The sequence below is a fragment of the Oryctolagus cuniculus genome, chromosome 17 (assembly GCF_964237555.1).
Source record: "Oryctolagus cuniculus chromosome 17, mOryCun1.1, whole genome shotgun sequence".
NCBI classification, from domain to species: domain Eukaryota; kingdom Metazoa; phylum Chordata; class Mammalia; order Lagomorpha; family Leporidae; genus Oryctolagus; species Oryctolagus cuniculus.
Window position 1 is genome coordinate 2,763,749 of NC_091448.1, and position 9,987 is coordinate 2,773,735.

Consider the following 9,987-nt stretch of genomic DNA (forward strand, 5'->3'; position numbering starts at 1 on the left):
CAGCCACGGGTCCCACCCAGCGGCTCCCAGAGCTGCCACGTGCTGACAGGGCCCCTGCCTGCCCCCGCCCCCTGGGAGTGCGTGCAGCTCCAGGTGGTTCTGTTCGGGGCCCTCATCTGGGCCCATGGGACGCAGGAACAGAAGCCAGAGATAGGGGGCCAGCATTTTGGCTCAGCTGGTGAAGCCGCCACCCATGAGGCCGGCATCCCATGTGAGTGCCAGTTCGAGTCCCGGCTGCTCCACTTCTGATCCAGCTCTCTGCTGTGGCCTGGGAAAGCAGTGGAAGATGGCCCAATCCTGGGCCCCTGCACCCGCATAGGATACCGGAGAATGCTCCTGGCTCCTGCTTTAGATCAGCTCAGCTCTGGCCATTGTGGTCGTTTGGGGGAGTGAACCAATAGATGGAAGACCTCTGTCTCTCTCCCTCTCTGTCTCTCCCTCTTTGCCTTTCAAATAAATAAATCTTTTTAAGAAAAGAAACCAGAGGTGATGTTGATCGGGTCACTGGGCCGCTGGGCCCAGGACCTCACACCCAGCGTGGTGGCTCAGGGCGCCATCCCCTGAGAGGACGCTGCTCCCGCTGGGCTGTCTGGGCGCACAGCCCTCCCCGACACCATCCCTGCGGCCAAGGGCGCCCTGGGACCTCGCAGCTGGGGATGGAGGCGGGGGGGGGTGGTGTGTGCTGGGCGGGGCCATTCGTGTTCCCGTTAGGGGAGTGACCGCTCTGCAGTGTGGGTGGTCAGCCCAGCGTGGACAAGGCCAGGCCCTGGTGTCAGGTACTGGGGCAGCTCCAGCTCAGCCACGTGCCGGCCGCTTTCCTGGTCTCCCAGGGCTCAGGGCCCCCTGCCCGACTGCCTGCGGGGGTCAGTGCCCTGCAGCCTGGCGGGGTGTGGGCTGCCCACCCAGCCAGCAACGTGCTGGGCCCAACCCTGCCAGGACACAGCGCTGCCGTCTGCCCCAGGGCCTCTGCTCCGCTGTCCCAGGCTGGCCTTCGTGTTGTGGTCCTGCCCCTCGCTGTAGGTCTTGTTGTCAGAACTTGGGTGGCTGCCATCCCCACCCCCACAGCCAGAGCAGGAAGGAAGAGGGGGCCTGGCCAGCAGAGCTGCAGCCAACCCCAGCGGAGGCTGCAGTCAGGTGGTTTGTGGGAATCGAAAGTCGTCCCTGTTCCCTGGAGCACTTCCTGGGGCCGCCCCTCCACACTGCAGGCTGGGCCTCCAGCAGAGGCGGGAGCCTCCCGCACAGCCACCTGTGCCAGGCAGGTAAGCCCCTGTCTACGCAGGCAGCCAGCGTGGGCCACACTGCAGGCACCGGGCCTGGAGCAGGGCGCCCCGGGCTCCCGAGTCCAGGGACCACCCCCGCCGCGCCTGGGCCCGCAGGGCCTCTGTGTGTGGTTGTTCCCTGCACAGGGACCCGGCCGAGGCAGGAGGGGCCAGCGTTGAGCCCTCAGCCCTGTCTTGGGCCTGCGCGTCCCCGCCCGGGCCTGGCCCCAAGGCCTTGTTCTCACCTGCACGACAGCACCGCACGGAGGGCGGCGGCCACGTGCCAGGGCCTCGCGTGGCCCCCATGTCCGGGGCCCTGACTTCCTGTCCCCAAGGGAACAAAGCCGGCCCTGCAGCTCCCTGGGAAGTGGGGCAGGGACAGCAGGTGGCCCTGGCCCTCCTGCCCGTGAAGGGCGCGCGGAGCCCTTGGCTTCCCTGGACAGCAGCCCCTGCACGGTCGTTGGGGCCAGGACAGCTACTGTGCGAGGGGCCCTGGGTGACCACGTAGTGCGGGCAGCCACGCCGGGCCCCCCACAGACTGCTGCACTGGGTCCCAGCGCTCGCGCAGCAGTGAGGAGCCGGGCCTGCCTGGCGGGTGTCCAGGCCCCCGCTTGTAGCCAGTGCTGCTAGTGGCCACCGCGGGTGTCCCAGAGAAGCAAACGCTGGCTCTGCCGGGGGCAGCAGGGCGGGCGGGGACGGGGGTGGGAGGTGCCCTGGGGAGGACCCCACGGCCTCTCCCAGCCTGTGTGTCCTGGGGACCGGAGCCGAAGTCCACGTCGTCCCCCTCTGGCCTCCCCCCAAGGGGCTCTCAGACACGCCCGTCTCCCACGGAGCTGCAGGGAGAACCCGCCAGGCAGGGACTCCCTCCCCCTCCTCCCCGACCCGAGCCCAGCCTCTCTGGGGCCCGGATTTCACTCCTGTCGGAGCCCCTGCCCTGCCTCTCACCTCCCTTCCCCTCTGCCCGCCTTGGGTGCCTCTGGGGCTCTGCCGCGCCCTGGGCCCCCGGCTGCGCCTCCCCCTCCCTCGCCCCTGCCTCTGGCCCAGGCTCACTCTGCCTGCAGCCCAGGCACAGCCCCCCCCAGGCATCCATGGCACAGGTCGCCTTCTTGTTCATCATGGGGAGATCTCGGGGGGGGGTTGCGGGAGGGGGTCCCTGTGTGCCCCGCAGCGGAGTGGAGGACGGGTCGGGGTGCGGGCTCACGCCGCTTCCTTCTGCTGCAGGGTCAGGGCTCCAGGGAGGCCATGGCCCCCCCACGGCTCTTCTGGGTGTGGCTGCTGCTCGCCGGGACTCGAGGTGAGCTGAGCCCGGGAGGTGCCCAGGGCCGAAGTCCACGCGCCTGCTGCCGCCCTGCCCCGCGGGGTCAGGGTCGGGGTTGGGGTCGGGGTGGGCCCCTCCTCCGGAGAGCTGGGAGGTGCTGGCCAGGTCTCTCCTGCCTCAAGCCAGGCGGTACCCAATGAGGGTGGCTTGTGTCTTCCGGGGACCCCGGGTTCTGGCTTTGGGGGGATGGGGAGGGGACCCAGGAACTCTGTCCCCAGTGGGGATGGGGGCAAGCACATAGGCCGGTGGCGGGGGTGGTCGTGAGGCCAGCAGCCTCTGGACACAGGCCAGGCCTCCAAGGGTCCTGGACACCTCCCTCCCCCTCCCCCTCGCCAGTCCTGGAGCCCATGGACGCCCCTGCTCGGCTGCCCTCGAGGGCCCCCACCCAGTCCTCTCTGGGGTCCTGCCCCTCTTGTCCAGTGCTGGAGAGCACCGGTTCCTCGTCCGTGTCCCTGTCCCTGTCCTCAGCTCCGGCCACGCGGACCAGGGAGACAAGTCAGCCTCGCGGGCTGGGGGCGGGGTCTGCACGGGTGTCACCCAGCCAGGGTGGAGGGCGCTTTGACGTGAGGGACCGGCCAGCCTGACCGGGGAAGCCCTTACAACCGCCGCGCTGCTGGGTGGGCGCCGCGTCCAGCTGACCTTTGCCCTCTCCGCAGGCGAGAAGGACGGGGACATGCGGCTGGCCAACGGGGACGCAGCCAACGAGGGCCGCGTGGAGATCTTCTACAGGGGCCAGTGGGGGACCGTGTGCGACAACCTCTGGGACCTGACGGACGCCAGCGTCGTCTGCCGGGCCCTGGGGTTCCAGAATGCCACCGAGGCTCTGGGCAGAGCCGCCTTCGGGCCAGGTGGGGCTGCCCATGCCCAGCACTGAGACAGGCCCGCTGCAAGGCCTCTGGGCCTGTTCCCTCTGGCCGCTCCGTGCTGGGCCAGTCCCCTCTGGGCCTGATCCTGAACCGTTCCCTCCCGAGGAGAATCTGTGGGCAGGAAGTGCCCGCTCCCCGCTGACTGAGTCTGGAAAAAAAGGGGAAAAACCCAAATTCGCAGCGGCGGGGCCCACAGCGTGAGCCAAGCCCAGGTGTTGGCCGTAAGAGATCCAAACCCACGCTGGACCGGCACCGTGGAATAGCCCGGTCCGAGGCCTGCATACAGGGGACGCACGCTGCAGAGGCGCGGGAACCCCAAAAACCAGCCCCCCGTTTTCTGAAAAGTCTCCTCCAGGGCAGGTGTGTGGGTCCGTGGATCAAGCTGCATCCCAGCCCGAGTGCCGCCCCGCCCCCGTCCAGTCCAGCTTGCAGCAGGTGACGGCCCACGTACCCAGGTTCCTGCCACCCTGTGGGAGACGCAGTGGGCGCTCCTGGCCCTTCGGCCTGGCCCAGTCCCGGCTGTTGCTGCCATTTGGGGAACGAACGGGAGGTTTCTCCATCTCAAATAAATAATACTTGAGCATTTTTTCAAGTGAGCGACAGAGGGAGCTCCCGTTTGCTGGTTCCGTCCCCAAATGCCCGAAATCTCTGGGCCAGGGCTGGAGCCGGAGGCCAGGAGACAATCCAGGCTTCCGTGTGCGTAGCCCGAGCCATCGCTGCTGCCTGCACGGGCTGCGTTGACAAGCAGCTGCCGCCCCGGCCACGGGCCCGGCGCCTGCTCACGCCCCGGCCCTGTCCACTTTGCTGCGCCGACAGGAACAGGCCCCGTGATGCTGGACGAGGTCGTGTGCACAGGGACGGAGTCCTCGCTGGCAGAATGCAGGTCCCTGGGCTGGCTGAAGAGCAACTGCAGGCACGCGCAGGACGCGGGCGTGGTCTGCACCAACGGTGCGTGTGCGCCCTCCAGCCCGGGGCCCCGGGGTGCTGCCCACCCACAGCCCACGAGGGGCCGGGCGGTTGGGAACCGCACCTGCTCCACAGTCCCTCCCGGACGCCACGACGGCTGACGGTGGCGTCAGCTCGCGGTCTGAGACCACGACAGCTCTCGCACTTGCTGGGTCAGCACTGGGGCCTGTCCGTTTCCCGGGGCGCAGAGGCCAGGACAGCCAGCGATGCCCCCCAGGCCCCCCACCCCCGCTCTGATTGGCCCCCCGCGGCTCTGCATGCGTGAGCCCCGGGCAAAGGTCTGCCGTGGTTCGCTCCTCCCTCTGTTCCGATGATTGATTGACTGATGGCTGTGGGGCTTGGAGGTTGGCGCCACCCAATCCGCCCCCCGCCCCCCGCCCCCCGCCCCCGCAGCTGCTGCCTGGGCCTGGGGGCGCAGAGCTGGGCAGAGGGCCCAACACAGAGCTGCAGGAGGCAGCCGGGGCCTCAGCTGCCCTCACTGGCTGGGTGCGGAGTGGGGGTGGGGGGAGGCAGCCACGTCGGGTCTTCCGGGGTCAGAGTGCACCCAGGCGTGTCCCCCCCTCACGCTCTGGCTGGGTGCAGGGTGGGGGTGGGGGGAGGCAGCCACGCCCCCTCACGCTCGCCTCCTTCGGCCCCTGCAGAAACCAGAAGCACGCACACCCTCGACCTCTCCGGGGAGCTCTCAGATGCCCTGGGTCAGATCTTCGACAGCCAGCGGGGCTGCGACCTGTTCCTCCAGGTGACAGGGCAGGAGGAGCGCCTGTGTGCCCACACGCTGATCCTGACCGCCAACCCCGAGGCGCAGGCCCTGTGGGCGGAGCCGGGCAGCAACATCACCTTGACCGTGGACCCCGAGTGCGTGCCTGTGGTCAGAGCCTTCGTCAGGTGAGGGCGCGGGTGACAGCCGCGCACACACACGCGTGTGCACACACACACGCACACGCACCCGCCTCGGCACTCTCACAGGTGTGTCGCTTCCTGCATGCATCTGTGTGCTCGCTCACACGCACACGCACACGCACACGTGTGTGAATTTTCGTGAAACCCAGTATAAGAAACCCGACCTCGTGGTACTACAGGAACTCCCCAGATGTTCTGTGGGCGTGGATACAGCGTGGACAGTGGGCGCCTGCTCCCGGCGCAGAACACCTGCCTGGGGTGACGCCCACGGTCACGGGGGAGGAAGTGATAGAGGTGGCTGTCCCCACCCGTCTCCGTAGGCCGACACCCTGGGACCTCCAGACGGTGCTCGCCATGAGCCAGTGGGTTTCCCGAGGGCTGCCCGATGTGCAGGGCAGTGCCCAGGAGTGGCGGCGAGCCGGGGCCCAGAGCCTCACCTCTGCCTCCCCCCCCCCAACAGGTACTTGTACTCCCGACGGATCGAGGTGTCCCTGGGGTCGGTCAAGTGCTTCCACAAGCTGGCCTCCGCCTACGGGGCCGTGCAGCTGCAGGCCTTCTGCGGCCGCCTCTTCGCCACCCTCCTGCCCCAGGACCCGTCCTTCCGGGCCCCGCTGGAGCTGTACGCCTACGCGCTGGCCACGGAGGACGCTGTGCTGGGGGAGCTGTGCGTGCAGTACCTGGCCTGGAACCTGGAGGCCCTGACGCAGGCCGAGGCCTGGCCGAGCGTCCCCGAGAGCCTGCTCCAGGCGCTGCTGTCCAGGAGCGAGCTGGCCGTGTCCAGCGAGCTGGCCCTGCTGAAGGCCGTGGACGCGTGGAGCCAGGAGGCGGGCGCCTCGCACTGGGCCGTGGCGGGCCTGGTGGACAAGATCCGCTTCCCCATGCTGCTGCCCGAGGACCTGTTCGAGCTGCAGTTTAACCTGTCCCTGTACCGCAGCCACGAGGCCCTGTTCCGGAGCAAGACCCTGCAGGCCCTGGAGTTCCACACGGTGCCCCTGCGGCTGCTGGCCCAGTACCGGGGCCTGAACCTCACCGACGACGCCTACGCGCCTCGGATCTACACCTCCGCCACCTGGAGCGCCTCGGTGACGGCCGGCTCCTGGAACACCTGGGACCGGAGCCTGTCCTACCAGCCTGAGCGCAGGTCCTTCCCGGGCTACGTCGTGTCCAGGAGACCCTACGGCAGCCGGCAGTACCCCTCCCGGTCCTTCCAGACCCCGCAGCACCCCAGCTTCCTCTTCCGGGCCCGGCTGGTCTCCTGGTCGCTCGCCTACCTCCCCAGCGTGCAGCGCTGCTGGGACTACGGGCTGTCCTGCTCCTCCGACGAGCTGCCCGTGCTGGGCCTCACCGAGTCCGGCTACGCCGACCCCACCGTCGGCTACGACAACAAAGCGCTCATGCTCTGCGGGGGGCGCTTCGTGGCCGACGTCGTGGATTTCCGGGGCTCCAAGGCCGCCGTCCCCAGCGCCCTGAGCACCAACAGCTCCAGGGGCGTCTCCCCCTTCCCCTGCCCCGCGGGGTCCTTTAGCAGCTTTCTGGCCGTCATCCGCCCCTTCTACCTGACCAACGCCACCGGCCAGCTCTAGGCGGGGCGGGCGTGGCCGCGCCCTCCTCTGCTGGCCGCCTTCCCCTCTGCAGCCACCAGGGGTCGCCGTGCTCCCAGTGCCCGCGCTCGGCCTCAGAAAGTGCTGGAAGTGTCCTGCCGCCCGCTGGCCCTTCCGGCCTCCCACGCGCTCCTCTTCAGAGGGAGACGTCCAGCTGTGGGTGGACAGCAGGCGGCCGACAGCCGGCTCCACGCACCGGAGGTCCTCGGGAGCTTAGGGACCCGCACAGCCGAGGCCTGCCAATGGGGGGCGGGGGCGGGACCTGCGTGCTGGGGGTCCCGGCCCACCCGGCCCCCGCACCAGGTCTGAGCCCGGCCTCGGGTGACTGGGACCTGGGTGCGTCTGGGCTCTGGGGTGGCTCCCTCCCCCACTCCCTCTGTATGCTGGGCAGGGGGCTGTGCTGAGGGTCGGGGCTCCCAGAACCGCTGGGCATGAGGTCTGAAGGGGGTCACAAGCCCTCCAGGGAGGGGTTTGTGTGACAAAAACACGACACAAGTTCACCATCTTAACCTTGTTTTTTTTTTTTTTTAAGATTTATCAGAAAGGCAGAGTTCTAGGGAGGGGAGGGGGAGGAAGAGGGAGAGAGGAGAGAGGGAGGGAGGGGAGAGGGAGAGGAGGGAGGAAGGGAGGGGGAGGGAGAGGGAGGGGAGAGGGAGAGAGAGGAGGGAGGGAGGGGGAGGGAGAGGGAGGGGAGAGGGAGAGAGAGGAGGGAGGGAGGAAGAGGGGAGGGAGGGGAGAGAGGAGGGAGGAAGGGAGGGGGAGGGAGGGAGGGAGAGGGGAGGGAGAGAGAGGAAAGAGGGAGGGAGGGAGAGAGAGGAGGGAGGAAGGGAGGGAGAGGGAGGGAGGAAGAGGGGAGCTCTTCCAACTGCTGGTGCACCCCCACAGCCCACAGCAGCTGGGCTGGGCCAGGTCCCCCATGTGGGTGGCAGGAATCCAGCTCCTGGGGTCTGCGGGACAGGAGCCAGGTGTCAGAGTGCGGGTGTGCTGTGTGTGTGTGTCCATGTGGGGGTGTGTGCGTGTGTGGGTGCATGTGTGTGGGTGTGTACGTGTGTACGCGTGTGTCCATGTGGGTGTGTGTGGGTGTGTGGGTGTGTACGTGTGTGTCCATGGGGGTGTGTGTACGTGTGTGGGTGCATGTGTGTGGGTGTGTACATGTGTGTAGGTGTGTATGTGTGTGGGTGTGTACATGTGTGTAGGTGTGTGTGTGTCCATGTGGGGTGTGTGGGTGTGTACATGTGTGTCTGTGTGTACACGTATGTGTGTTGTGTGTGTGCCCCAAGCAGCATCTCAACCGCCAGGCCAGATGCCCGCCCCCGGCCCGTCACTCTGCTGTGTGTCCAGGCGTCCCCTGCGTCCCCTGCGCACCCTGCGTCCCCTGCGTCCGCCCTGGGCGCTGACCCTCAGCAGGAGCAGGCCCTGCAGAGCGCTTCCCCTCGGCTCTGGACAAAGTCCTGAGCCTGGATGAGGCCAGCTGTGTGTGCCTTGCTGCCCCTGCGCCTGGGGGCTGGCCAGGAGGTCATGGCCAGCCCCAGGCCAGGGCCTTCCAGAGCTTCAGCCAGTTCCAGTTCATTCCATTAGAGGCCGCTAGGTAAGGGTCCCTTTATCTGTAATCAGTAAGTCTGACTTGCAGGCTTTGACAGAGTCGCAGAGAGAGAGAGCGGGAGAGACAGAGGGGGAGACAGAGAGAGAGAGGTCTCCATCCGTTGGTTCACTCCCCAGTGGCCCCGAAGGCCAAGGCTGAGCTAGACTGGGGCCAGGAGCCCATCCGGGTCTCCTGCGTGGGACCAGGGGCCCGCGGCTTTCCCGGGAGCATTAGCGGGGAGCTGGACCAGAAGTGGGGCCGGGACTGTATCAGCACCCACATGGCCACAGCTCTACCCGCTACACCCCAACGCCGGCCCCCTGGGGAGTGGACTGGTGGGTGGAAGATCTGTCTCTGTAACTCTTTCAAATAACATAAATAAATCTTTAAGGGAAAAAAAAAATGACTACTTTTGCCAGGCATCAAACCACTCCCAACCTGGTGGCTTAAGTCAACCAGGGTTCAGGTCCCCAGGATTACAGGGGCGGGCACTGGGCGGGCTTGGTGGGCCTGGCTCTCCAGGACTCTGTGGGCGGGCGGTGGGCGGGCTCAGCGGGGCGGCTGTGCACACAGCTCAGGGTGCTGACCGCGCCCGATGGGGGTCTCTGCTGGGACTGCTGGACGGGCTGGGCCCTGTGCCCCCTGCAGGTCTCACCCTGGTGGTCTCCAGCCCAGAGCTGGTCGCTTGGGGGCAGTGTTCCACCACGTGGCGGGCAGGGTCTCCGGGAGCCGGGGTGTGGCGGTCACAGCACAGCCCAGGGGCAGCACGGATCCACGGGCGGGGCGTGGGCGTGGGCTGCCGTGAAGAACCTGTGTCGGTTCCCCATCGCCGGAGCCGGGCGGCGAGCACTGCTGTACCCAGGGCGGGCGGTCGGGTTCAAGCTGAGGCCGCCTCGACACCCCTGCCTCCTGGACCGCGTGCTCAAGGCCCCCGCAGCCCGGTCCCCCAACACAGGAAGGTTGGGACGCACAGAGGAAGAGTCGCCATGGCCGGCACTGGCAGAGGAGAGCCCGCGGCTGACGGCGGGACTCTGTGGCCCGCGTGCCCACGGAGCCTTGTGGCCCAGCAGGTGACCCCGCTGCTGGGGACTGCACGTCCCGAAGTGCAGTGCCTGGGTTCGAGTCCCGCCCTTGCTCTGATCCCTCTCCCTGCCAAGGCAGCTGGGAGGCAGCACGCGTGGCTCCAGGCTCCAGCACTCGCGTCCCCACCGCCGTCCCCGCCGCTCACCCAAGAGACCAGGACGGAGCCCCTGGCCCCTGACACGGGCCTGGGCCAGCCCTGGCTGCTGCAGGCACCTGGGGAGTGAACCAGCAGACGAAGACTCTGTCTCCCCCCTCCCTCCCTCCCCCTGCCTCCCTCTCCCTCCCTCTCTCACTCTCCCTCCCTCCCTCTCCCTCCCCCTCTCTCCCTCTCCCTCCCTCCCCCTCTCTCCCCCTCTCCCTCCCCTCTCCCTCCCCTCTCCCTCCCCCTCTCTTCCTCCCCCTCCCTCCTCCC

General features: G+C 68.1%; 1 protein-coding gene and 1 long non-coding RNA gene across 3 annotated transcripts; both read left to right on the forward strand.

The window, feature by feature from the left end:
* The first annotated feature begins 1,105 nt into the window (after positions 1-1,105).
* Positions 1,106-7,419, forward strand: LGALS3BP (galectin 3 binding protein). 2 transcript variants are annotated; one of them, XM_070060204.1, is made up of 6 exons: positions 1,106-1,259; positions 2,481-2,553; positions 3,234-3,425; positions 4,260-4,391; positions 5,051-5,294; positions 5,770-7,419. In XM_070060204.1, exons 2-6 carry the CDS (start codon positions 2,502-2,504, stop codon positions 6,890-6,892), a joined length of 1,743 nt encoding a protein of 580 aa, XP_069916305.1. In that variant the 5' UTR covers positions 1,106-1,259; positions 2,481-2,501; the 3' UTR covers positions 6,893-7,419. The 2 variants fall into 2 exon arrangements, with proteins under 2 accessions (XP_069916305.1, XP_069916304.1); XM_070060203.1 differs by having other exon boundaries at positions 1,142-1,255.
* Positions 7,420-7,672: 253 nt separating this feature from the next.
* LOC138845996 (uncharacterized) lies at positions 7,673-8,895 on the forward strand. Its single transcript, XR_011383322.1, has 2 exons — positions 7,673-8,068; positions 8,107-8,895. It is a non-coding gene; the product is annotated as an uncharacterized lncRNA (long non-coding RNA).
* Positions 8,896-9,987: the final 1,092 nt, after the last annotated feature.